Below are 27,401 nucleotides of genomic sequence, written 5' to 3'. Positions count from 1 at the left end.
CAAAAAAAGAAGAAGAAAAGACACGAGGAGAGATACAAGGAGAAAAACACAGGCCTGACTGGTCAGGAAAATAATTGCTGAAGGGAAAAACCTAAAATCTGTGGATACCGACCCCTAGGATAATCATTATATTGTTCCCAGAAGCCATTAGGAGATTAAGATTCTCCTTGTGATCACAGTGTGTTCACATCCTAACAAATTATTTCTGGAATTCAATCATCAAACTTCTGGCATATGCTTTTTTTTTTTTTTTTTAATAGCTCACTTCTGTAAAGAAAATCTATGTGATTCTACATGAATTAACATAGAACACTAGAATGATAAAGCCAGACGACTCAGAAATCATTCGATTCAATTTTTGAGGTGTACAGAGAATTTAACAGTCTCGTCCAATGTCACACAGCTTATACCAGAGTTAGGCTAAAAGATTTTGTAAATATTATGATTTATGAAGAATCTAGGTTGATTTATATGAAGAAAATAATCTTAAACCTAACTACTTTTGAACCTTCACATCTCTATAGTGTTTTTAACATATTAAAGAAGAGGTCTTTCAATAACCATCTGGGAAGTTTCAGCCTAGCAAGATATTCAGAACATAAAGTAAGAAGCCAAGGTAAACAAAAATTTATTCCAGCTGAAATATTTATTTGAAAACCATTTGATGGATACATATTTTTTATATAAATGTATCTGACCACCTGAATTTTAAATGTTTTGTTAATAATTACAGTAACACTAATATGAACTTAATACTAGCATTTGCTGGATATTAGGCAGTCTTCTAAGTGTTTGATATATGTTACTTTCCTCAATCCTCAGAATACTGTATGATTTGGTCCCATTATTCATCAGTCCTATTTTGCTGATTAAGAAATTGAGGCAGAAAGACAATATCTTTGCCCAAGGTCACACTATTTGTGAGTAGTAAAGCTGAGATTTGAACAATGGCAGTCTCACTCCAACGTCTATGTACTTAGCCACCACACCAGACTGCCATTTACCACCCTGTGAAGCAATTGGCATATCAGTTCGCATGTATCCCTAGTAAGTAGCGAAGCAAGGATTTTATCCAGGTTCAGATAGGAAAGAATCAGCCTGCAATGCAGGAGATCTGGGTTCGATCCCTTGGTTGGGAAGATCCCCTGGAGGAGGGCATGGCAACTCACTCCAGTATTCTTGCCTGGAGAATCCCCATGGACAGAGAAGCCTGGCAGGCTACAGTCCATGGGGCTGCAAACAGTCGGACATGGCTGAGTGACTAATCACACAATCTGATTTAGAGTCAGTACTCTTTCCTATGACAGCTATACTGCCTTTCATAGTAGCATACTCAAACCTCGCTTTCAGCAGCCACTAACAGAAGGTCATGGTGTGAAGACCCAGAGCAACAGACACCATAGAAGCATATAGGACAAGGACTCCTAACGCCAACCCACCAGCCATAGCATAAACTAGAGGGTTTGCTGGAGGATCTTGTCTCTTGTGGTCCTCCCAGCTCGTGCTCTTCTGTCTTCACTCTCGGGAGATGATGTGGTTGGTGGAACAGACACTAGGCCAGGGAGCGGGAGACCAGGGTTGCAGCCTTAGAGCAACCTGGGAAGGGCAGAGTGCCGCTGCCAGGGTAGGCATCACCCAGCTGGCTCCCTAAGTCCTCTCAACTAACCCAGGAGTGAGCATGACAACCAGTTTACAGATGAGGGAACTGCGATTCAGAGAGTTAAGTAATTCCATCAAGATCAGCAAATATGGTATTCAGCGCAGGTCTGCCTGACTATAAAATCCTCATATACACTCGACCAAGTTGCTTCTAAAGTCTCTTTAAATCCTCCCAAACTCAGATTCCGCAAATATAAAGGGAGGATATTTTGCTAACTCAGTATTCTCTGTATCATGGAGCCCTAGGGATTCTTCAAAGGTGTCTCAGAAGTCATTTTTGGAAGGAAGTTCAAGGAGACAGGGCCCAGAAAGCCAGCTACCCCTGATGTGTGCACATGTGCATACATGCGTGCACACACTCACACATACACAGAAACACCAAGCCGTGACCCTCTCACCTTTAACACCTAGGAGAAGATCAGCATGGCGAAGGTACAGTAAAGAAAGAAAAGGCTGTACCCAAACGTCTGCTGATCTAAATACAATTTGAGAAAGTGTTTGCCTTGTATCTGTGAAGAAGGCCTGCTTACCCAGGGTAAGCTAATGAGAGCCACAGTCTGGGTCTTCTTCTCTTGTGGTCACCATTCCTTGAGGATTTCAATTGGTCAGGGATAAAAGCGATATAGCATTTGTGGCTTAATTCTTTTTTTTTTTTTTTTAACTTTTAACCCAAACTATATTTTATTAAATTTAGACATCATCCATTTTAAGAAACACTGCTTTATGTACCAATAAGAAAGAAAAGATGCTGCTGTTCCATATGATGATGCATCATCCATTGTAAAATAAATTGTAAATTCAGAGACAGTGAAATATAAAAGACTTTAGGGATGGTAAAACTGGGGTTCTTGCAATGCCATGGGCTACCTGTGTGGCTTAATTCTAATTCTCTCTCTCCCTATTTATCTTGCCTCTTCTTTTTATCCTGTCCACTTTCCACCCTATCTTCTTCTTTTGGCCCCAAAACCAGGTGGTAGAGAGGAAAGGAGGGGTCTGTGTTGGTAAGATATGATCTAATTCATTTACTCCTTCAAGTCCTGCCTTTCCCCCACCTATATCCCTCCCCAGAGCAACAAATTGGTGCTTAGATGATCACTATCAGGCAGGCATCTTGATGCATGCATGAAGAGCCAAGCTTTACTTTGTCCCATCTCTGTAGCTCATATCCCTTTCACTAAAAGCTACACATGTTGAAAAGAATAAACCCAATGAAAGGCAAGTGTTAATTATGGTAACAGTGATCACACCTTTTTAAAAACACTCATTGAGGTATCCTTTACATACCATAAAATTCACTCATTGTTAAGTGTGCAAGTCATTGATTTTCAGAAAACATACAGTTGACAACTATCACCCTAATTCAAATTTGGATCATTTCCATCACTCCCAAAGATACCTTAAGCTCATTTGTACTTCCTCTCTGTTCCCACCCTGGGCAACCACTAATCTACTTTCTGTTTCTTACAGATTTGCTTTCTCTGAGCATTTCACTTAAACGGAATCATATAATATGTGGTATTTTGTGACTGGCTTCATTTCATTTTATGTACTCTTTTGGAAGTTCATCTCTTGAGCATGTCTTAGTACTTTGTTCTTTTCTACCTGACATCTTTTTGAATGGCAGCATTATATGGAGGAAAGATCATAGTTTTCAGAAGCATGCAAACCTGGGGCCAGATTAAAGTACCACTTTTTAGTTGTGTGACTGGGCAATTTGCTCAACCTACCTAAAACTAATTTGTCGAATAAAGATACTAATCCTTCCCGCAGAGGATTATTCTGCCAATTAAATGGATTGTACCAGCAGACAATGGACACTCAAGAAATCTAGTCTTTCTGTCTACATTCCCCAGGAATCATTGCTTTTCTTACCCCTACATCCAATTGTAAAGTGAATCCTTCAGCCTCCCTACCGACCTTCACAGGAAGCCTGAAATGAGAGCCTGCATAGCCAGCAATATCAGGAACAGAATTCCACCCAGGGGAATCACATCCTTCATTAATGGGGTCCAGATGGTGATGGGCTTAAGGGATTTTCCTCAATTATCTTAATGTCATTTTTCAGAAAGGTTACACTGTATCTCATTATTTTAAGGAGGAAAATGTTTCAAATTCTACACCAGAACATTCAATAGAGTTGACCTTACTTTCGCAAGGCTCTAAGAACAACCCGTTTTCCCACGAATCCTTATAAACCTGCCCCCAGTAACATTCCTCAAATAACATGTAAGCAAATAGTGAAAGGCTGTAATTCCCTGAATTAATAAAATTCACCTCAAATCCTCAAAACTTAACTGGTGCCCAATAATTGCAGACTCTTTCTTTCCTAAACCTTTAGAAGAAACTGAATTACACATGTGTAGCAGAATAGACTAAATTGACCTCCTTGTTCATTTTTCCAGTACATCTTGTCTGATTAGAACATGTTCTCAATTTGAGGTCAAGCTCAAAGGAATTCTGAATATAAACTTGCCATAAACTGTTAGACACGGACTTTACAAATACACAATTCCTTAGCTCTGAGCATAAAATTCTCTCTTCTAAACCTGTTTTTTCCTCTGAACCATTGTTTCTTTGTATATTTTAATCCACCATGATTCTCTTTTGTGTTTCTGATTGTTTTTCTCTCTTTTTCTCTGATACTTTTCACAGCTGCATTTCCTCCCCCAAATCCTTAAACCCTTTCACTCCCAGATTCACTTCTTAAGTATAGTATAACAGACAAAACAGAAAAGGACAATAATTTTCAATACTTCTACTAAATAAAATAGGTTTGTAACATTTTAAATGTCTCTCACTTCAAGGAGGTTAGTAGAGTCTATCATTTTTCATCATATAAAATATAAACTAGTTGTCAAATGTAAACTAGTTATTAAGAGAGGTGACATACAGCTTTCTAATCTTTATATACCAATAACTGTCACTACATATATTAATGGCACTAAAGATAAAATGATTCTTTCAAAAAAGTAAATTGGGTATAATTCCTATAAATGATCAATCTACAACATTATCACAAAAGTCTAACCAGAACTTCTACTGTGATGTAATCATACATAAAGACAAATATATAAAGGCTAAATCCAGACTGAATCAAACACTTAAATCAATGTACCTGCATAAAGATTCCTGTGTTTCCTTGCTCTTTGTACTTATCTGAAATAGGAACTGTTAATAAAATCCACAATTAAATTTTCTCCCACTATTGAGAGATCAGGAGGAAGTGAGTGTGGTCTCAGGAGAGAAGTTTTCACTCACTGCCTTATCACCTAAAATAGGCATGAGAATCCATAAATGTGATAAAAGGAATTAAAAATAATTGGGGAAGGGATGATAAGCAGCTTAAATTTAGTTAAATTTAAGTTTGTGAATTTCCCCAATCTTGAAAAAGTTTTTCTCCAGTTCAAACTTCCCTTTCATACACGACAGTGAAGAGAGTAATTTATATCCAAGACTTTATTTTAGGGATCTTAATTTAAATGCTATCATAAGAATTTGACTCATGGTATAAATAGATTAGTAAATCTGGGATTTAGCAGAGATTTTTGTGCAGTACACGTTTAGTAGCAGATGACAAAATAATCTTGAGGCATGATGATTTAACTTCACTTTGGTGCAAAAACATCTTAAGCCTCAAATTCCAAAATGTGGCCAGCATACTTAATTTTGGAAAAAAAAAAAAAAGACACTTAATGACCCAAATATTCAACATATAAACAAAATTCACACAACTTTTGGATTATAATTTGGCCTATAGTTTGTTCATCGCTCTCTAGACAATCCTGATCTCAGGGTAATTGATTAAAACCTCACATTTGCAGGGATCATCTCTGAGGCTTTAATCGCTCTAAATATCCATTGTGTGCCAGCATTCACACTTCATATATATGAATTACCAAATAACACCAAGAGGCTCCTACCCCGAGATGGCAGCAAGTTTTTGGTGTGCCTGGCGGGCCATTTCACAGCCTTTGGTTCTTGTCTTGTGCATTTCCGCCCGGAGAGAGGGGCAGCTGACCGAGACGTCCCCAATGGAAATGACCAATTCTCGGTACAGGGCCACTTGCGTGTTGAACTCCTGCACAAGCTGGAAAAGAAGCAAGTTTCTTTCATAAGACATTTATAACCAAAAAGTTTGCTATTTTTTCCTACCTAAACAGAGGCTTTCACTGACCCCTGAGCCACCTCAAATCTCCTGCTAAAGAGCCTACAGAGTGTTTAAAGACTGGGACACAAAGATGGTTAAGTTCTCTTTGTCCAAGGCAAGTGTTTATTTTTCATCCCTAAGTCTGGTCATGGAAGTTCTATTTCCAGACCTACTTGCTCCCATCCATTCAGACTCAAGTTTCTGACGATCCAGAGCATATTTGGAGAGCTACCATGCCACTCCCAGGTCACCGGAGAGTGATGTTGGCAATTCTCGCTACAATGTTCCCCTCTGCTACAGCTGGGATGTGAATTTGAATTGGCCTGCGGATTTCAAAAGGCCAAAGGTGGGTTGTATTAGGCAATCCGTTCACTTCCTGCCAGACCACTGAACAGTTTGGGTTCTGCTGTCTGACAGGAAGACCCGCCACAGCCTCTGCGCTGGAACCTTCGTCCCCACCGCAGCGCCCTGTGCGTCCTGTTTGGGTCTGTTTGCTCCTGTCTCCCCACAATTCAGCACTCTTACCTTCCTAACCCCTCCCTCCCTGGTGAGCCAGCCAGTTCACCGAGTCTTTCGTATCTGCCATTCTCGGAGGGGTTAGAAGGATGACCTACAACCGCTGCCCCCAAGACTCTCTCCGTGGCACTTCTTGGCGGGTCCATAACGACCAGGTGTCACCCCGAATCTAGGGGACTGCAGATTTAAAAATAGTGCATGTGCACGTGATCGGCATGGAGGAGATGAGGTTGGCGGAGTGGCTGGCACTTAGGCGAACGATGAACGGACGCGATTCCCCCACATCTCCAAAGGGAAAAGAAAAAAAAGAAAGGAAAAAAAGGAGACGCATTTTCCACCTACCATCTTGCAGTCGTCCAGGGCTCGTTGGCTTTTGTGGGCGCTCTCGGAGCCGCTGCCCCTGCGCTCCCAGTCCCCGCTCTGCAGCGGGGGCTTGCTGATCTGGAAGATTGAGGAGCGGGTGGACCGGCTGGGGCGCTTTTTGCGCCCATTCGGTGCAGAACTCATGCATACACATCCACCAAGCCGAAGCCGCTGGTGCAGTGCGCCCCGGCGCGGGCGGCCCGGTCGTTGCCCTGCGAGCCGCCGCCGAGCAGCCGGAGCTGGGACCCGCGGCGCGGCGCTCACAGGGTTGGGGCTGGCTGCGCGGGTGGGTAACCTTCAGCTTGAAGGAGAGCCGGGGAAGCGCTGGCTGTGCCGTGCAGCATCGCTGCCACTAGCAGCGAGAAAGGGGCTCGGTCAAGTTCAGCTCAGCAACACTGCCGGCCCTGTCCCGGGAGCTGGGCGCTGGCGCGGGCTCGCACCGCTTTCCGCTCGGCATGGATCGCAAGGCTGCGCGAGAAGGAACACGCCGCCCGGCGGTTCCGAGTTTCCATTCAGATGGACAGTTTTCAAAAGCCTGCGCTGCCAGGTGGAGGGGGGCAGGGGGTGGGGGTGCAGCGGGGAGAGTGTCGCTCTAGCTTCGGGTGTCTTCCCACGGCGGCGGCGCTCCCCTCCCTCCCCGGTCACCGGGCCTGGAAGGGCTGGCTGTCCCCGAGGCAGGCAATTGGTTCTAATCCGCCGTCTTGATCCCTCGTCTCCACGGGGCTCGCCTGTTTGAGGATCCCAAATGAATCCGTGGCGGGACTGGCAGACGCAGGGAATCAGTCCGGCTGACGTGGTTCGCGGCCCGGCGCATCGATAGGATGGGAATACTAATGTGATCCGTCCATACAACCCCCTTCCCCCTCCAGGGCTTATGCACTTATCCAATCAAATCCCCGGGAACATCAATTGCAATATTACTTCATCGGCTCTATTATTAGAAGCGAAAAGTGTCATCAGAGTGGAGCACATTGCCACATGCTGGGACCTAAACCCGGATTCCAGATCAACCAGTGTGGGCTGGAGGTCCTCACCGGCAGAGACGTTCTGGGGCCACAGATGAGCAGAGCCCGACGACGAGAAGTGAGGTTTCTACCTCAGAAGGAAGATCCCTTGATAACAGTGTTTTAAAATAGCTTGGTTTCCCTGGGTTTTGTTGGGTTTTCATTTTTGTCTTTGTTCAGCATGTGCAGGGAGGGAAACCGGCGGGAGTAGAAGGCAAGAGGCCTTCAGTCGAACTGGTCCTCCAGCCATCCATCCCGTCTTAACTGGTGAAGTTCCTGGTCTTCCGTTCCAGAGGCTGGGTAGCCAGCTCTGAGAGTTTCCCCGTGGAGAGCTGAACAAGAGCCCACAGGCCTCACCGGACACTGGAAAGGCTCAGTTCTCCTCTGTGGAACTCAGTGACCCAGAGGCCAAAGGAGGTGGCCCATGAAAGGGGGCCCTGGAGTGAATTCCTTGGCCATTTAAGTTCACCCTTACCACTGACTTCCTAAGATTCTTCTGGAAGGAAGAGAGCTAGTGTGGGCATTCAACTCCAGTGCTCTGAGAATGCTTGTTCCCATGAATGGTTTGTTTGGAGGGGACAGATAAAGAAGTCTGTCACAGGGGAACTAGTTATGTGTTGAAAAACCTAATGAAGAACAAAAAGGAAGTTTCTAGTCAGTCTCTTATGGGGTTATAGCCAGTATACAGAGAAGGAGAGCCAGAAATAGCCAGAAAGGCTAACACTATAAGGAGACGTTTTTAGAATTTTTTTTTTTTTTTTTTTTTTGCAGGATGGATAAACATAACAGGGTAGTATAATAAGAAAGATATTTGTTTTTGTCCCCAGTTCCTGATGCAGAGCTCTTAAAACTCTTGTTATTTCCTCAGTGATAAGGGTTATAGGGGGCTTCCCAGGTGGGACTAGTGGTAAAGAATCCACCTGCCAATATAGGAGATCTAAAAGACGTGGGTTTGATCCCTGGATCAGGAAGATCCTCTGGAGAAGAAAATGACAACCCATTCCAGGATTCTTGCCTGGAGAATTCCAGGGACAAGGAGACTGGTGGGCTATGATCCATAGGGTGACAAAAAGTTAGACATGACTGAAGCAACTTAGAATGTGTGCGAGGGTGATAGGAGCCCCTTGTCACCAGAAAGACCAAGCCTTGATTAGGCATCTGGAACTTTCAGCCCCATCTCCCAGCTTCCATAGAAGGGAGAGAGGCTGGAGACGGATTTAATCACGAAGAGCCAAGAGTGTAATCAATCATGCCTACATAATGAAACCTCCATTAAAAACCCTAAACGATGGGGTTCAGGGAGCTTCTGGGTCGGCGAAGACATGGAGCTGCTGGGAGAGTGGCATACTCAGAGGGGGCATGGCATCTCCACCTCCCCACTCCCATACCTTACATACCTTACCCTACACATCTCTTTCTGAGTCATAATCTTTATAATAAACTGGTAAGGAAAGTGCATTCCCAAGTGCTGCGAGTCATGCTACCAAATTATCAAACCTGAGAGGCGTTTGTGGGAACTCTTGAATTTGTAGCCAAGTTGGACAGAAGTTAACTGCTGCTAACTTGGGGTATTGAATTGTAGAGCACTCAGTGGGTTTTGGAGAGTTGGATAAATAGTGTTGAAAAAGAATCCACATGTTTGGTTGGAGAGGAAAAAACCCTCACAGGGAATATCTGGATGGATATTCAGCTGCATTTGCATTGTTATTAAGTCACTAAGTCATGTCTGACTCTTTGAGATCTCATGGACTGCCACACTCCAGGCTCCTCTGTCTTCCACTTTCTCCTTGAGTTTGCTCAGATTCATGTCCATTGAGTCAGTGATGCTATCTAACTATCTTATTCTCTGCTGCCCCTTTCTCTTTTGGTCTTTAATCTTTCCCATCATTACAGTCTTTTCCAATGAATCGACTTCACAATAGGTGGCCAAAGTAGTGAGCTTCAGCAACAGTTCTTCCAGTCTTCATAAAAAATTGAAAATCAGTTTTCCCTAAGGCAGAGTAGGGGAGAGAAGCGTCAGCCCCCACCCCAGACTTTGGTGGGCAGCAGCAGTCTTCCCAGTGTTTAGATGGTCCAGAGACCAGGCTGAAGGGTTTGCCTCTTGGCTGAGTCTCCACAAAGAAAGGAAGATAAAGAGATTAACTCTCAGCCAACTCTGACTGTTCCTTGTGCGCCCCCCACCCCCAGTCTCAATTTTCTCTCTACTTCCTGTGTGTAGGGAGGAGGGAGTGGAGAACACATTAGAGGGTTTGGTGAAATTTTTTGGGATTTGGTGAGTGGTTGGGATGCTGAAGGAAGGTACAAGGAAGTGAAGGAAGGATGGATAATATTCATTTGTAAATTCAGTTCAGTTCAGTTGCTCAGTCATGTCCGACTCTTTGAGACCCCATGGACTGCAGCACACCAGGCTTCCCTGTCCATCACCAACTCTGGGAGCTTCTTCAAACTCATGTCCATCCAGTCGGTGATACCATCGAACCATCTCACCCTCTGTCATTCCTTCTCTTCCTGCCTTCAATCTTTCCCAGCATAAGGGTCTTTTCCAATGAGTCAGTTTTGCATCAGGTGGCCAAAGTATTGGAGCTTTAGCCTTCAAGCGTCAGTCCTTCCAATGAATATTCAGGACTGATTTCTTTTAGGATTGACTGCTTGGATTTCCTTGCAGTCCAAGGGACTCTCAAGAGTCTTCTCCAACACCACAGTTCAAAAGCATCAGTTCTTCAGCGCTCATCTTTCTTTATGGTCCAACTCTCACATCCATACATGGCTACTGGAAAAGCCATAGCTTTGACTAGAGGGACATTTGTCATCAAAGTGATGTCTCTGTTTTTTAATATGCTGTCTAGGTTTGTCATGGCTTTTCTTCTGAGGAGCAAGCGTCTTTTAATTTCATGGCTGCAGTTACCATCTGCAGTTTTTTTGGAGCCCAGGAAAAGAAAATCTCTCACTGTTTCCATTGTTTCTCATCTATTTGCCATGAAGTGATGGAACCGGATGCCATGATCTTTGTTTTTAGAATGTTGAGTTTTAAGCCAGCGTTTTCACTCTTCTCTTTTACTTTCACCAAGAGGCTCTTTAGTTCCTCTTCACTTTCTGCCATAAGGGTGGTGTCATCTGCATATCTGAAGTTATTGATATTTCTCCTGACAGTCTTTTTCCAGCTTGGGCTTCATCCAGCCCAGCATTTTACATGATGTACTCTGCATTTAAGTTAAATAAGCAGAGTGACAATATACAGCCTTGACATACTCATTTTCCAGTTTGGAACCAGTCCATTGTTCCATGTCCAGCTCTAACTGTTGCTTCTTGACCTGCATACAGATTTCTCAAGAGGCAGGTCAGGAGGCCTGGTATTCCCATCTCTTAAAGAATTTTCAAGTTTGTTGTGATCCACACAGTCAAACCTGGAGAAGGAAATGGCAACCCACTCCAGTATTCTTGCCTGGAGAATCTCATGGACAGAGGAGCCTGGCAGGAAATAGTCCATGGGGTTGCTAGAGTCGGAGTTGACTTAGTCACTAAACAACACAGTCAAAGTCTTTGGTGTAGTCAACAAAGCAGAAGTAGATATTTTTCTGGAACTCTCTTGATTTTTCTTTGATCCAGCGGATATTGGCAATTTGATCTCTGGTTCCTCTGCCTTTTCCAAATCCAGCTTGACTATCTGAAAGTTCTCAGTTCACATACTATTGAAGCCTAACTTGGAGAATTTTGAGCATTACTTTGCTAGTGTGAGATGAATACAATTGTGCGGTAGTTTGAACATTCTTTGGCATTGCCTTTCTCTGGGATTGGAATGAAAACTGACCTTTTCCAGTCCTGTGGCCACTGCTGAGTTTTCCAAATTTGCTGGCATATTGAGTGTAGCACTTTCATAGCATCATCTTTTAGGATTTGGAGTAGCTCAACTGGAATTCCATCACTTCCACTAGCTTTGTTTGCAGTGATACTTCCTAAGGCCCACTTGACTTTGCATTCCAGGATGTCTGGCCCTAGGTGAGTGAACACACCATCATGGTTAATTGGGTTGTTAAGATCTTTTTTATATAGTTCTATGTATTCTTGCCACCTCTTCTTACTATCTTCTGCTTCTGTTAGGTCCATATCATTTCTGTCCTTTATTGTGCCCTTTTTGCTCGGAATGTTTTTGAAGAGATCTCTAGTCTTTCCCATTCTATTGTTTTCCTCTATTTATTTGCATTCATCCCTGAGGAGGCTTTCTTATCTCTCCTTGCAATTCTTTGGAACTCTGCATTCAGAAGGATATATCTTTCCTTTTCTCCTCTTTGTGTTACCACTAACTACCTCTCTCCTCACTACCAAATTTAAAGGAAAGTCTATTCTAATCTAAGGTTGGTGGTGCTTTCAAGAATTAAAGGAAAAAGGACTGCATTTTAAGGTGTGTGGACCTTGGATAGAGAAAAAGGCACACTGGAGGTGAGTCTTCTGGAAATCTTTTGCCAGCACTCTGCTATTTCATCCCCTGTCCCTGCAGGAAAATACTGCTGCCAGATTTTAGCATCTCCAAGCTCCTCAATAGCGGGTTTCTACTCCAGATACAACCATCTGGTTTTTACTCCCCCTGCTTCTTCTGCCTAGAGACCATTTCAACAAATTAAAAGAAAAAAGGCAACACAATTGCTCTGCCCTGTTCCTATGCTGTATTTCTCGCTGGAGGTGGGGGGAGGGAATGAATGGGTCAAACTCTATGGCACATCAGAAGGACTATACAGATTCAAAAACCTGCTGGGGGATTAAGCAGAAATTGTCATGTGTAGGTGCTCCTTGGCCCTCTCAGATACACAGCCCAAGTCACTTTCCTGAGAGGGAAGAAAAATAGCATCAATCCCAGAGCTGTCTCTCCCAGGGACAAATGCTGTAATCAGAATAGCAGCAGGCAGGCTTAGTTCCCTCACCTTCCCCCACATTCAAAACAGCATGAATTTACATTCCTGGGGCTGTCTGACTGCCAGATAGAAGGGTAAAGTGCAGTTGGAAATCCCAAAAATAAGGGGACATTTTCTGGTTATCTAGACCCAATTTCAGCACAATCCTGATAATGGGTCCTCGGTAGCTATCTAACTTGGATCTAACTCACATCCTAGATTCATTCCAATGTAAGATCCATCTTAGGTTTCATGTTCTCTCTATGGTAATTTTATAGAATTTGTTTTGATTTAGAATAGAGAATTAAAAAAAAAAAAGAGTATTAGTGTGAATATGAACAATTAGTATGTGTGGGAAAGTCACTTAAGTTGTGTCTGACTCTTTGCGACCCCATGGACTATACAATCCAGGGAATTCTCCAGGCCAGAATACTGGAGTGGGTAGCCTTTCCATTCTCTAGGGGATCTTCCAACCCAGGGATGGAACCCAGGTTTCCCGCATTGCAGGTGGATTCTTTACCATCTGAACAACTGGTAAGTTTCTTCAAATGGATGCTCTAAGAAACCACATTGAGGCCCAAAGATGCACATTCAACCTGGGCTGGTCAAAGATGAAAAAGGACCTTTTTGGTGTGGATCTGTGACAGAGTTAAAGAAAAATATATTGAATACTGAACCCTGAGAAATAGAAAAGATCTGAAGGAAATGATCAAGCTATTTTCTAATAGGGTCAAAAGAGATCATGTTATTATGAAGGATTATGAAGAATTCAGTGAATAAACTATTTAATAAATGATTTATTTCCACTAAAATCAGGAGAAAGTGCAATATATTGGAATGCTTATTTACTAATTTCACAAAAATTTTTGAGTGTTTTTATTAGGTGCAGATTCAGGTTTTATTGATCCTAAAGCTTATATAATTGGGGGGGGGGCTTCTTTGAGAAAAATAATTCAAAATTAAAATGCAAATTAGATATATGGTTTTGGGAGGAGCCTGTGCAATTTGAGGTTCCCTGAAATTAGGCTTTGTTGCCTTCATGGTAGGGGCTTCCCAGGTGGCTCAGTGGTAAAGAACCTGTCTACCAATGCAGGAGACACTGGAGACTTGCGTTCAATCTCTGGGTTGGGAATATCCCCTGGTGGAGGAAATGCCAATCCACTCTAGTATTCTTGCCTGGATAATCCCATGGACAGTGAAGTCTGAAGGGCTACAGTGCGTGGGGTCACAAACAGTCAGACATGACTGAGCGACTGAGTGCACACACACCCCTTTATAGTAAATTGCCACACTTGTTTCTTATATGCACAGTGGGCATCTGGTGTTTTGCCTCATCTGATTTTATTTTCCTTTTTCTGCTAATAGCATCTTAAATTTCCTTTGAGAAAGCCAGTCTTCTCTCACTTTTTGTCACATGGCTCTTGGGTGGGCATATGACTCCAACCTGATCAAGAAGAGTACTACATTCTAGTGGCCACAGATAATTGGCTTATCAATGGGTATGAAATCTAAGCTGAAGTAGTGAACTGTATGTAGATCTTGGGACTTTTTCTAGAACTATTATGTTGAAACATATGAAATTGCCATTACTCAACCATTTTTGACCTACATAAATGTCAATTTTATATATTTCAACCTAGTATTAAGAGTTTCCCTGAGGTTGCTGGGGTGATGGGATGAAAGCCTGTAGCTTCTGGGGACTGCTTTTGCTGCTTGTGGTTGACAGACTCCCTGAGAGCCAACCCAGAGAACATCAGAATGCAGAGATGGAGAAAAACAGATTTCTGGGGGAGTGGGGGAGGATAATTGACAGCCAACATTATAGTGGTTTCAGGTGTACAAAATACTGATTCAATATTTATCTGTATATTGCAAAATGATCACCGAAACAAGTCTACAGATCTTCCTCAGCTTACTACAATGGGGTTACTTCCCAATAAACCCATTGAAGGTTGAAAATATCATGTGAAAATGCATTTAATATGCTTAACCTACCAAATATCACAGCTTAGCCTAGCCTACCTTAAATGTGCTCAGAATACTTATATTAGCCTACAGTTGGGCTAAACCCTCTAACACATAGCCTATTTTACAATAAAACTGTTGACTATCTCATGTAATTTATCACATACTGTTCTGAAAGTGAAAAACAGAATGATTGTGTATGTACAGGGTGGTTGTGAGTATATTGGCTTTTTATCCTTGTGGTAGTGTGGCTAACTGGGAGCTACTGGTGCCTGGCATCATAAGTGAGGATCATACCGCATATCTGCTAGCCTAGAAAAAGCAAAAAAAAAAATTGTCCTTCAAACCATCTTTAGTTGGGGACCATCTATGGTTAACATCCATCAACATGCGTAGTTACTTATTATTTTTTCTTGTGATGAAAACTTTTAAGATTTATTCTCTTAATGACTTTAAAATATGCTATACAATATTGTTAAGTATGGCTACCATGTTGTACATTATATCCTCTTGACTTACTTACTACTGGAAATGTGGACCTTTTGACTTCCATTTTGCTCACCGTCCCCCCACCCCCCCCCCCCCCCCACTGCTGCAATTCTGGTAACCACTCATCTGTTCTCTATATCTATGAACTGGGCTTTTTCTTTCCTTTCCTTTCTTTCTTTCTTTTTTTTTTTTTTTAAGATTCCACATATAAGTGAGATTATATAGCATTTGTCTTTTTCTATCTGAATTATTTCACTTAGCATCTATCTTCCAAGGTCTATCCATGTTGTTACAAATGGCAAGATTTCATCCTTTTTAATGGCTGAATAGTATTCCTTTGTGTGTGTGTCTGTGTGTGTGTATACCACAATTTCTTTAACCATTCATCTATTGATGAACATACATTGGTTCCATGTCTCAACTGTCTTAAATAATGCTGCAATGTACATGGGGATGCATATGTCTTTTCTAGTTAATGTTTTTATTTTCTTCAGATACATATCCAAAAGTGGAATTGCTAGATCATATGGTAGTTCTATTTTGAATTTTTTGAGGAATGTTCATACTGTTTTCTACAGTGCCTACACCAGTTTACATTCTCACCAAGAATGCACAAACTTTCCATTTTCTCCACATCCTCACCATCTCTTGTTATTTCTTGCCTTTTCCATAAGAGCCATTCTGATAGGTATGAAGCAATATCTCACTGTGGTTTTATCCCATTTTAGATTTCTCTGATGATTTGTGATGCCAAAAACCTTTTCATGTACTATTGGCCATCTATATATCTTCTTTGGAAAAGTGTCTATTCAGGTCTCTTTCACGCTTTTAATTGGATTTTAAAAATAAGTTAATTTACTTTTGCTAATAAGTTGTATGAATTTTTAATATATTTTGGATATTAACCTCTTACTAGATATATCATTTAAAAATATTTTCTTCCATCCAGTAGATTTCTTTTTCATTTTGTTGATGGTTTCCATTGTCATGCCAAAGATTTTTAGCCTGGTATAATTGCACCTATTTATTTATTTACTTTTTGCTTCAGTTTTGGTGTCAAACCTGAAAAATAATTGCCAAGACAGATAACAAGGAATTGATGCCTTTGTTTTCTTCTAGGAGTTTTATGGTTTCAGGTCTTAAGTTCAAATCTTTTATCTACTTTGAATTAATTTTTAGATATGGTATAAAATGGCAGTCCAATTTCATTCTTTTGGATATTGCTTTCCAGTGTCTCAACAACATTTAATTTAGAGAGACTGGCCTGGTCCCACAGTGTATTTTTGACTGCTTTGTTATAATTAATTTACTATATATGTGTAGATTTATTGTAGGGCTCTATATTCTGTTCCATTGATCTTTGCATCTGTTTTTATGCTAATACCATATTTTTTTTATTACTACAGCTTTGCAATGTAATTTGAAGTCAGGGAACATGATGCCTCCAGCTTTGCTTCTTTCTCAAGGTTTCTTTGGTTATTCAAGGTCTTTTATGGTTTTATACAAATTTTAGGATTATTTGTTCTATTTCTGTGGAAAATGTCATTGGAATATTGACAGCAATTGCATTGAATCTGTAGATTGCTTTGGATAATAGAAAACGTTAGCAATATAAGTTCTTCCAATCTATGAGTACAAAATATCTTTCCATGTATTTGTGTCTTATTCAATTTTTTTCATCAACGTTTTATAGTTTTCAGTGTAAAAAGGTCTTTCAGGTCCTTGGTTAAATTTGTTGCTAGATAATTTATATTTATTTTTATTTTGATGCAATTTTAGAGAGATTGATTCTTAACGATATTTCAGCACATGGACCAATTTTGCCTTAAGTCAAAGTATACTTACAATTTCAGTTAGGTGAATCAAATCTCTTTTAAATTAAGTTAGTTTGAGTTACTGCCATTTGCAACCAAAAGAGTCCTGCTTAATACGATACATAAAGAATAATTTTGCACAAGTAGAAAATATATCAAATCAATCCATTACCTAATACTTAGTGTTCACTATGAGCATGATGGTATTTTAAAGACTAGAGAGAATACAATAAAAGATGATTCCTTTATGGTACTTAAACACACACACATGAAATCATGAAGAATAAGATATATATTAGTGTTTTCTTTTTCAGTTCAGTTCAGTCACTCAGTTGTGTCCGACTCTTTGCGACCCCATGAATCGCAGCTCGCCAGGCCTCCCTGTCCATCACCAGCTCCCGGAGTTTACTCAAACTCATGTCCATCAAGTCAGTGATGCCATCCAGCCATCTCATCCTCTGCCGTCTCCTTCTCCTCCTGCCCCCAATCCCTCCCAGCATCAGGGTCTTTTCCAATGAGTCAACTCTTCGCATGAGGTGGCCAAAGTATTGGAGTTTCAGCTTCAGCATCAGTCCTTCCAATGAACACCCAGGACTGATCTCCTTTAGGATGAACTGACTGGATCTCCTTGCAGTCCAAGGGACTCTCAAGAGTCTTCTCCAACACCACAGTTCAAAAGCATCATAGGAGGGAGTGAAATAGAAAAGAATAGCTTTATGGCTTTGCCAGGAGATGGGGGCCATAGTGGGATAATGCCCTAAAAACTGTATCCCAACCTGGAGGGGGTAGTGAGGGATTTTATAGTAATAGTTCAAAGGAGGCATGATCAACTCATGGATTCTTTTGACTGCTTAATGGCAGGGTAAGTAGGAGTCAGCATCATCAAATTCTGGTTCCAACCTGTCTGGGTTCTATGTGCTTGGGGGCAGCATACTTAACTTCTCCCACTCACTGTGGGTTTCAGTGCTTTTTGCCTTTGGAAAGGGAGGCCAACCCTTGCTTTCTAGCTATTGACAATCAGTCGACTTACTTCACTACAACTCAGTGTCAGTAGATTGGCGAGCCTATCCAAGTTTGGTTTGGTAATAAGGGACTACTACTGTCTGGACTTACTGAGGCTCAGGTTCTTTGTGTCTCAGCATAGAAAGAATTCAGTGAGAGACAAAGTGATAGGTAAGAAATGGATTTATTCAGAGAGAAACACAATCCACAGACAGAATGTGGGCCATCTCAGAAGGTGAGAGCAGCCTAGTGTTATTTTCTGATGTATATAAATACTTCAAGGGATGGGATAAAGAGATGTGATCAACCTATCTATAGGTTGGAGTTATTAGAAAACGCTATATACATCAGGATGCATCTCTATCATATACTCTAGTGGGTTGCTATTCCCTTCTCCAGGAGATCTTCCCAACCCTGGGATTGAACCTGGGTCCCCTGCATTGTAGGCAGATTCTTTACCATCTGAGCCATGAGGGACCTTATACATGATAGAGATGCTTCTTGAGTTAGGGATATGTAGAATCTGGATAGATGAAGAAGCAGGGAGAGCTCTTCAGGGGTGGCTAGTAGCAGAGGAAAAGCACAAGAGGGGAGTGAAGTACATGAAGAGCCTGACCTGGATGTAAAAGAGCAAGAGAGGCTAACGTGAAAAGTGCTGTGGGTGAGGTCACAGCAATAGGATAAATGACTAGGTTCAGGAAAAGAAGGACGATGGTAGGTAAGAAACAGAGAAAACAGTTTTCTTTGGATGACAGTAATGTACATGATTTGAGGCCACGTTGGGAAGCAGATACACCAAAGGACAAATCTGATGCCTACCACTGCTTTCCTGTACTTTCAAAGGAGCGGACTTTAAAAGTTAACTCCAGTGTTCTGAGGAATTGATGATGCAAATTATGGGCAGAGTGGGAGTTAGTGTTAGCTAAATAGGGAATGGTTCACATTCAGTTCAGTTCAGTTCAGTCGCTCAGTCGTGTCTGACTCTTTGTGACCCCATGAACCACAGCACGCCAGGCCTCCCTGTCCATCACCAACTCCCGAAGTCCACCCAAAACCCATGTCCATTGAGTCGGTGATACCATCCAACCATCTCATCCTCTGCCATCCCCTTCTCCTCCTGCCTTCAATCTTTCCCAGCATCAGGGTCTTTTCCAATGAGTCAGCTCTTCACAAAAGGTGGCCAAAGTATTGGAGTTTCAGCTTCAGCATCAGTCCTTCCAATGGTTCACATTACTTAGACCTTTTAGAACAAAAAAGAGGAGTTTCATCTTAATGCTTGGTTGGGTAAGATCTTGGACAAAAGAGGACCACTGCCATTTCTTGATTATGTGAATTATAATACGAGGCAAGTGATGCTTTAAGAAGATTAATTTGGCAGTGATCGGTAGGATGCATTGGAATGAAGAGGTAGTGAAGCCATTTATTAGGCTATTATCATAATACAAGAGGACAAGGAGACTGAATGTGCCAGTAACAATCAGGAAGAAATTTTAAACTGTTTTAAGGTAAGTCCTAAAAAACAGACCGACTAGAAAATAATAGAAACTGTTCAATGTAAAAAGTAACGGGAATTTCAATATCTCATGGAAATAGTAAAACCCACTGACAGTCATCCCTGAAATTTGTATCTAAGTGCGACTCTATGAGCTGTTCCTGCTTTGCATGCACAGAGGACAGACATGTCCTCACTGGCCAGACTCTTTGTCCATGGATTCCATTGGGACCTCCTTCCCATTGACCAGACTTTTTTCCATGGCTCTGGCTTGTATCCTATCTGCACCTTACCAAAGCTAGACGCTAAATCAGCCACTGCTTTTCTGGTCCCTCCGACCTTGTCTGCAGGGGCCGTTCCTTCCAACACGACTTGGTTCTTTTAAGGACACTTCTGGGCCAGCCAAGTGTGCTGAAACACACACCGGAGAAACACTGCAGTGGACAGGCTGTGTCCGAAGAACTGGTTCCTTAACTGTCCTTTGACCCAGGTCATTTCTGGCCATTCCGTTTCCTACTTTGCTTCCTTCTCTGGTTCTTCTTTGCTCTTTCTCTCTCATTCTCTCTTCCTGTCTCTCCCTGTCTCTCTAATAATCGTACAACTAACATAACCGTGACTTTTTCTCCTTCTAAACATAATACATATCCAGATAAGGATAAAGTCCTCTTTGTCCACCATTGCAGCCTGAGCTCTCTCCTTCTTCCCCAGAAATAATCCTTCTAATAATTTTGCTGTGCAGATCTTCTATTACACAACTGTATATTTACATGCGCCTGAAAAAAAAAATGTAGTATCTTAGTGTTGTTTATATATATGTGTGTGTTTTATAAAAAGTATATGTTGTATGCATCGTTCTGCAACATGTCTTTCTTTTTTCTATTCGACATTATGCCTTTGTAGAGGCTCCTGTATTCGTGCACCTCTCCTTCAATCTTGAATTTTTGCAAGGTGTTCTGAATAATAGAAATATCACAGTTTACTAAGTCATTCCCTAATTGGAACATTTAGATTATTTCTAATATTTTAATATTATCAACAATGCTGCAGTAAAACTGTAAGCAAGCCCTCTTCTTCATGTGTGAGTAAATATTTCATTAGTTATATGAAGAAGAGAATTGCTGGATCATAGAATATATACACTTATATTTGTAACAGACATTCTGAAATGTCTTTCCAAAGTGGCCATATCAAGTTATATGGTATGCTATTTATTTATGAAAGTACCTGCTTTCCCACAAGCTGGTCATTTTGATATCATTAAACTTAAATTTGTGTCAATTTGACTTTCTCTCTTGATGCTATATTCTTACCTCTCCTCCTTCCAGTTTCTCTTCCCAGGATTTCACTGATTTAGTCCTTCTTAGAAAAGAATCTCTGCAGACACTCTATAGCCTGGTTATGATTCCCTCCACACACTCACATACCACCCTTCCACCCATCATGGTCCCAGGACTCCTGCTCACATAAGTAGCCCTGAGTGGGTCAGTCTATCTCTGATGGGTGGGCTTCCAAATTGCTTACTGTTAGGGAAAATAGGCAGGTCAGGGATGAGAGAAAAGAGTAAAAGGTGAATTCACATTTCCTAGTCTGAGAAATTGTAAACTGGAGCTTTTCCTGATAAAATTGAACAATTGAAGATATGAGGGCTGGAGATGAAAATCAGAAGCAAAGAAAAGTCAGGGAAGTGTTGAGTATGGTGTGTGTCCAAGAAGTAGTAAGTATAGAAAACGAAAAAGAGAGAGGAATGATTACTCTCAAGATGTTATCAGATAAGAGAAGGGATAAGATAAGAGAAGGGATACAGCAGAGGGATGGAGAGACTGCCACGAAGACAGAAAGAAACCACTGGATGCAGGGTCACAACATGAAGGGCAGAGTCCCTTTCAAGGTGTGAGCTGCCTGTTGTTCCAGAGGGCCTTAGAAAAATACCTTTTGGCACGAAGAGGTCATTGTGGAAAGTTGTGTAAATCATAGAACAAAAGGAATAAATCCTAAACTGTAAATGAGCAATGAGGGTGGAAGAAGCAGGCCGGGACCATGAGTATGATGGGAAGGACGGAGATAGGACAGTTGTTACAGTATGGCAGATTCTGGTAAGTATGTGCTTACCTTTTCAAGGATGTGTTTGGAAGGGCTTCCCTGGTAACTCAGTTGTTAAAGAATTTGCCTGCAATTCAGGAGACCCCAGTTTGATTCCTGGGTTGGGAAGATCTGCTAGAAAAGGGATAGGGTACCCAGTCCAGTATTCTGACCTGGAGAATTTCATCGACTGTATAGTTCATGGGGTCACAAAGACTTGGACATGACTGAGCAACTTTCACTTTGGAAGAAAAAGGAAAAACCAGTGGATAAGCAAAGATAAAATTTGCATTAACAGAAAGACATAATTACAGAAGAAGGCATAAGAGGAGAGAAGAATGTAGTCTACCATGCAAAGGAATGGAAAGCTACTGATTTTTTTGCAAATGAAAACAGTGTGGATAATCTTTCCTAGAATCTTTTATGGGAATTCCAGTGTTGCTGATCTCAGTTTAACACTGAAAATAAAATCCATGTTCAAAGTATTTAGGTCCTTAGGATAGGTTAATAAAATAATCTCTTGAATAAATAAAGGGCTACAAAATAACACCATTAGATGGCTCTGAGTATTGAGGCATTTGAACTCTTGCGTTTTCAATCTAATTACTGAAATTCTGATGCAACGGTGAGTGGTAAAGGACATTCAGAGTCTTCCACTAGGAAGGTCACCTCAAAATCTCACTTGTATGCTTTTCTCCAAGGTTGGTTCTGGAAGAAGATACAATTCCTTACAATTACCTGTTCTAGCAACCAACAAACTTTGCAGTCAGAACATTGTTCTTTCTGCATATTCTAAATTTTTTCCTGGAGCAATTTAATTCCATTTCCTTAGTGAATATAGGAAATACAGAGCATTTGGTGCCAGACTGGAAGTAAGATGGATGAGTTAAAATAAAAACTCCTTTTCCAAAAGATGATGTAACTAAGTCTTTTAGACTCTGACAGAAATGGGGAGAGAATTAGGTTGAGAGAGCGTCCCTTAACTCCAAGGCATAGAAGATCTCGGATTTTTCTTCCCTGAAGGAATTGGGGAATAAGAGGGTGCTTCCAGGGAAGGTAAGATGGAGGTTTCTACATCAGACTAGGATAGATTCCAGCCCCTCCCACCTGGCTTGTTCCGCCCTCTGTCCATTTCCGTGGAAGTTGGAAGGACGAATCTGATGTCTCTCTTCTGATTGTCTGGCAGGAGGAGAAAGTGTTTGACTTCCAATCTGGCAGCGAATGCAGTCGCAGTACTCTGGCTCATTCAAAACTGCCAGTGCAGACTCCATCACTAGTTCTACTGATTTGCTTCCTGACCAAGGGTACGATGAGACTGCCATCCTCTTTACAGGAACCCTTACCTTCTTAAAGAGTCATATCAGGTCACCTATCAGGTTTTTTCCTTCCAGGCAAAAATAATTCAGTTCCCACATCCTTCCCTTAAAGATGTATACAAACATTTTTTAAACTTCAAAATAATTGAAAGTATTTTCTATAATAAGGCCTCTAATAATAGTGCGATTAAAGTAAAAGCCATTTCTTATATCTTCGTATTATAGTTAAATAATATATTGAGGCTCTAACTACTGCTTTTAAAATTAAATGACTGCTTTAATAATCTATGTGATCCAAATGACAGGAAATCATTCTCACCTTATATGACGATATTAGTAAGAGAAAATTTGTAGCAATAGACTTTTAAATTAGGCCAAAAAGGGCATTAAATAGATAAGACAGAAATAAAGGTTGTTAACCAGAAATATTAAAAGGAAAGACCTTTGTTTTGGTGCTTGACTATTTTTTTGTGTGTGCATTAAAAGGAGCTAATGATTCCTTCCCTTTTATAAATCACATCTTCCTTGTTAATCTATAATTATAATTGCAATGAAAATTACTAAAAAGTTCTCAGATAAATAGACTCGGAAGGACTCCACATCTGGAGGAAATGTCTGAATCTGCATAGTCAAGGGTATAGTGAGGAAGAAGAAACTGGTAGAGAATGATTGATAGACAATCTTTCATTACAAGACTAAAAGACAACAGAGAATTTCAGCTTTGTACAATAAGCTGAAAGCATCATCAACAAAACCTTACTGAATGTCTGGTGTTTTTAGACTGTCAGAGACAACCAAACATATATCTAAGATGGCAAGTGCTAAATGTCAAATCTCATTCCTGACAGTGAGGGGTTCCCAGAATCTGGTAGTATTGGCTGACAGAGAAGGGGAAGAAGATAATCTGGACAGGAATTGGAAACAGGATAACTGATCTTTGGTGGGGAACTATCTGTTAATTACATTGTGTCCAAAGAGGACAAAGTTGGTATAATTAGTATTAGCCCAAGTGTTCATGGAGTCTATCTTAGTGGAGGTTTTAGGGGGTCATGTTAAAAAATATGACTGATGTACCTACTAGTTGCTGGGGATGCAAAGACAAATAAGACAAATCCCTGCCAAAGAGAAATTTATAACAGAAGTGGAAATGATAATATACAGGGTGGCAGAACCATCTGTGAAAGAATTCTCTTGTTAGTGAGCCTCCGAGCAGACAGGGAACATGGAAGGAGGCTGACAAGAGTTCAAAAACCTGGGGGGTCATACAGAAGTGGGCTGAAATATAGAGCTGGATTCCATTTTCTAGAAGGAACTGGAGAGCTGAAGAATAATTTGAAGCAGAAGGTCAGTGATATGAGTGATGTCAACAGTCTTGGACACAGACAAAGGCTGTAATTCAATGACCACATTGGTATACAAACTTATCCACACCAGGGTGAATGAAAAATATTGCCTGCTGCATCAGTAAGCAAAGGATGTTGCAGCCATCAAGTCATCACATTATAGTCATCCCTGTAGGAGGCCTGCTGCCTGGCCGTCAACTGCTACAGCCAGTTCTGACAGCGCACCCTGAGAAAACTCAGGGTGAGAAAGGACATGATACTGGCCCCAGATAGCTGAGAGGCATAACAGAGGAGGGATTTCAGTGATTCCAGACTCTTGCATCTTTCAAATATAGAAAAGCGATTAATTTCTTGAGATACCTGTTTCTCTTTTTAATTAACAGTAATCTTTAGATTTTCCAAATATTTGGTCTTCGTTGTAAAAACCCCCATATACCCTGGCTCTCCTCCCCCTTCCTCTTTGGAACCGTCTCTCAGAGTGATAGGAGATGAGGTGTTCTGGGCTTAAGTTCTCAGTTTTGTCTGCTGAGTAAAACATAACTCTCAACTTTTAGGATGTACATCCCCCCCCCCCCCCCCAAGAAAACACCAGGTATCTGACCTTGGCCAACGAGACTGATTATTATTTTATTTTTGGCTGTGATGGGTCTTTATTGCAGTGCTCAGGCGCTTTGCTGTGGCATGAAATCTTCTCTAGTTACAGTGCATGGTCTCTCTAGCTGTGGCAGCGGGCTCAGTAGTTGCAGCACATGGGCCTAGTTACCCCATGGCATGTGGGATCTTAGTTCCCAAAGGTCAAACACAGCCAGTCCCCTGCATTGGAAGATGAATTCTTTACCACTGGACCACCAGGGAAGTCCCAAGACTGATTTTCCTTTTTATTTTTCTAACCTTTTTATTTTATATTGGAGTATAGCCAATGAACAATGTTGTGGAATAGTTTCAAGTGAAGAGCAGAGGGTCTCAACCATACATATACATGTATCCATTTCCCCCTAAACTCGCCTCCCATCCAGGCTGCCATGTAATACTGAGTTCCCTGTGCTATACAGTAGGACCTTGTTGGTTATCTATTTTAAAGATGGCAGTGAGTACAGGCCAAGACTGGTTTTAGATCTGGAGACTTCTGGTATACTACCTGTCTTAGAGAGGAGTGTCTTGGAAGCCGGCAGTAGAACTGAGCTGGTTCCTGACACACATAATTTGACTACAGCTGGGGAAAAGGGGTGCTCAAATTTATTACTAAAAGAATAGTGGGATGAATTGCCCATAGAGGAAGGCGCCAGCAGACTGCTGAATTTGTAAAGAAAATCTGGGGGAATAAATGAAATTTAAGGTCTTGTGGTCTTGAAGAAAAAGGATGGGGCTTAGATAGGGAGAAGAAATGGGGGAAGCGTTCAAGGCAGGGGAATTGGTATAAACAAAAGCACAAGAGGGGGTTCAAATGCACAGTATGTGTGGGGAATGGTAAGTACATGAGCTTGGCTGGATCAGAGGGTTTGTATAAGCAAATAGTAATCAAGTAGATTGGAAAAGTGGTTTGGAGCCAGACTGTAAAAGACCCTGAAACACCATGCTAAGTATTTTGGACTGCATCCTATAAACAATAGAGAAAATTGATTTTATTTTTCAGTTTGGAGTGGAAGTCTAGCAATATTTTGCGAAGGTTAATCTGGTATCAGTGTATGGAATGGGTAAAGTAGAGGTCAGAATGAGACAGAGTGTTGCCATTAAGATAGTGGAGCCTGGGATTCCATAGAAGTGGTGGAAAGGAATGAGGAGCTGTAACGGGCATAACAAAGGAAAACTTTATAGGCGGTATTAAGAGTGCCTCCAGAATTTTATAGTTAGGAGGATGAATAATGATGAAACCATGCCTGAAATCTCAAACTCCAGAGGAGAAGCTGGTTTCATGGGAAAATAATTAACTTAGATTTAGATGTGTTAAATTGAGGTGATAATAATACAGGTCATTATAAATGCCAGGCCTGAAACTCAGTAAAGAAATTATGGTTTAAGTTTTATGTCTGAGAATCCTCCTAGTAGAAGTGAAAGTTTAAGCCCAGAGAATAAATGATTCTCCAGGAGAATATGTAGAACACTGACTCTCCACCCAGGCCATGTATTATAATCGCTGGTGCTGTGGAGCAGTTGTTTCTGCCTGCCTCTTCTTCTGCTAACAGAAAACCTCTGTTCCTTTTAGGAACTTCTCTCCCTGTGATTCTGTTTGTGGGCAGGAGAAGGCTACAATTATGGGATCTTCTCTTCTCCATCATAAAGGAGAACCTGCCACCCAATACAGACAATCAGATCATCTAGCCTCTAATTATAGTGACGGTCCAAATGTAGGGACATGACCCAGTGCCCTCTTAGTATTTAGCCCATAGGCCAAGGTAAAGAGGGTCCGACCCTTTTCTCTGTAATCATTAACTCTGTGGATGATGATAACCAGAAGCTTCCTATGTTCTGCTCTTCCACCACGTAAAGAAAGCCTGCCTGACAATGAAGCCATCTCATAGGGAAGCAGAGATGGTCCTAATGACATCATTTGAATCCCTAGAACAAGGAGTTCTTGCATGCAGTCCTACCACATATCTGTTAACATGACCACTTCATTTATATGCCACCATATCACACTGGGCACAGTAATCCAAGTCTATGCTCTGACCAGTAACCCTGAAGAAGCTAAAGTTGAATGGTTCTATGAAGACCTACAAGACCTCCTAGAGCTAATACCCAAAAAAGATGTCCTTCTTATTATAGGGGACTGGAATGCAAAAGTAGGAAGTCAAGAGATACCTGGAGTAATAGGCAAATCTGGCCTTGGAGTCAAAATGAAGCAGGGCAAAGGCTAACAGAGATTTGACGAGAGAACACACAGGTCATAGCAAACACCCTCTTCCAAAAACACAAGAGAAGACTCTACACATGGACATCACCAGATGGCCAACACTGAAATCAGATTGATTATATTTTTTGCAGCTAAAGATGGAGAAGCTCTATACAGTCAGCAAAAACAAGACTGGGCGCTGACTGGCTCAGATCATGAACTCCTTGTTGCCAAATTCAGACTTAAAGTGAAGAAAGTAGGGAAAACCACTAGACTATTCAGGTATGACCTAAATCTAAATCCTTATTATTATACAGTGGAAGTGAGAAATAGATTCAAGGGATTAGATCTGATAGACAGAGTGCCTGAAGAACTATGAACAGAGGTTCATGACATTGTGCAGGAGGCAGGGATCAAGACCATCCCCAAGAAAAAGAAATGCAAAAAGGCAGAATGGTTGCCTGAGGAAGCCTTACAAACAGCTATGAAAAGAAGA

General features: G+C 41.3%; 1 protein-coding gene across 2 annotated transcripts in view; it reads right to left on the bottom strand.

Annotated features, from left to right (window-relative positions):
- Positions 1–6,970, bottom strand: part of RGS7BP (regulator of G protein signaling 7 binding protein) — a 101,715-nt gene extending 94,745 nt beyond the window's left edge. For both annotated transcript variants that reach the window (XM_065905728.1, XM_065905729.1), the window contains exons 1-2: positions 6,665–6,970; positions 5,580–5,746 (exon numbers count right to left, since the gene is read on the bottom strand). In XM_065905728.1, the coding sequence (XP_065761800.1) occupies positions 5,580–5,746; positions 6,665–6,829 (332 nt within the window). In that variant the 5' untranslated portion in view covers positions 6,830–6,970. The remainder of the gene's footprint in view (positions 1–5,579; positions 5,747–6,664) is intronic.
- Between the last annotated feature and the right edge of the window lie 20,431 nt (positions 6,971–27,401).

This window comes from Muntiacus reevesi, chromosome 14, assembly GCF_963930625.1.
Source record: "Muntiacus reevesi chromosome 14, mMunRee1.1, whole genome shotgun sequence".
In the NCBI taxonomy this organism is placed as follows: domain Eukaryota; kingdom Metazoa; phylum Chordata; class Mammalia; order Artiodactyla; family Cervidae; genus Muntiacus; species Muntiacus reevesi.
The sequence above is the reverse complement of the archived record's forward strand: the minus strand, read 5'-3'. Positions and strand labels throughout refer to the sequence as shown.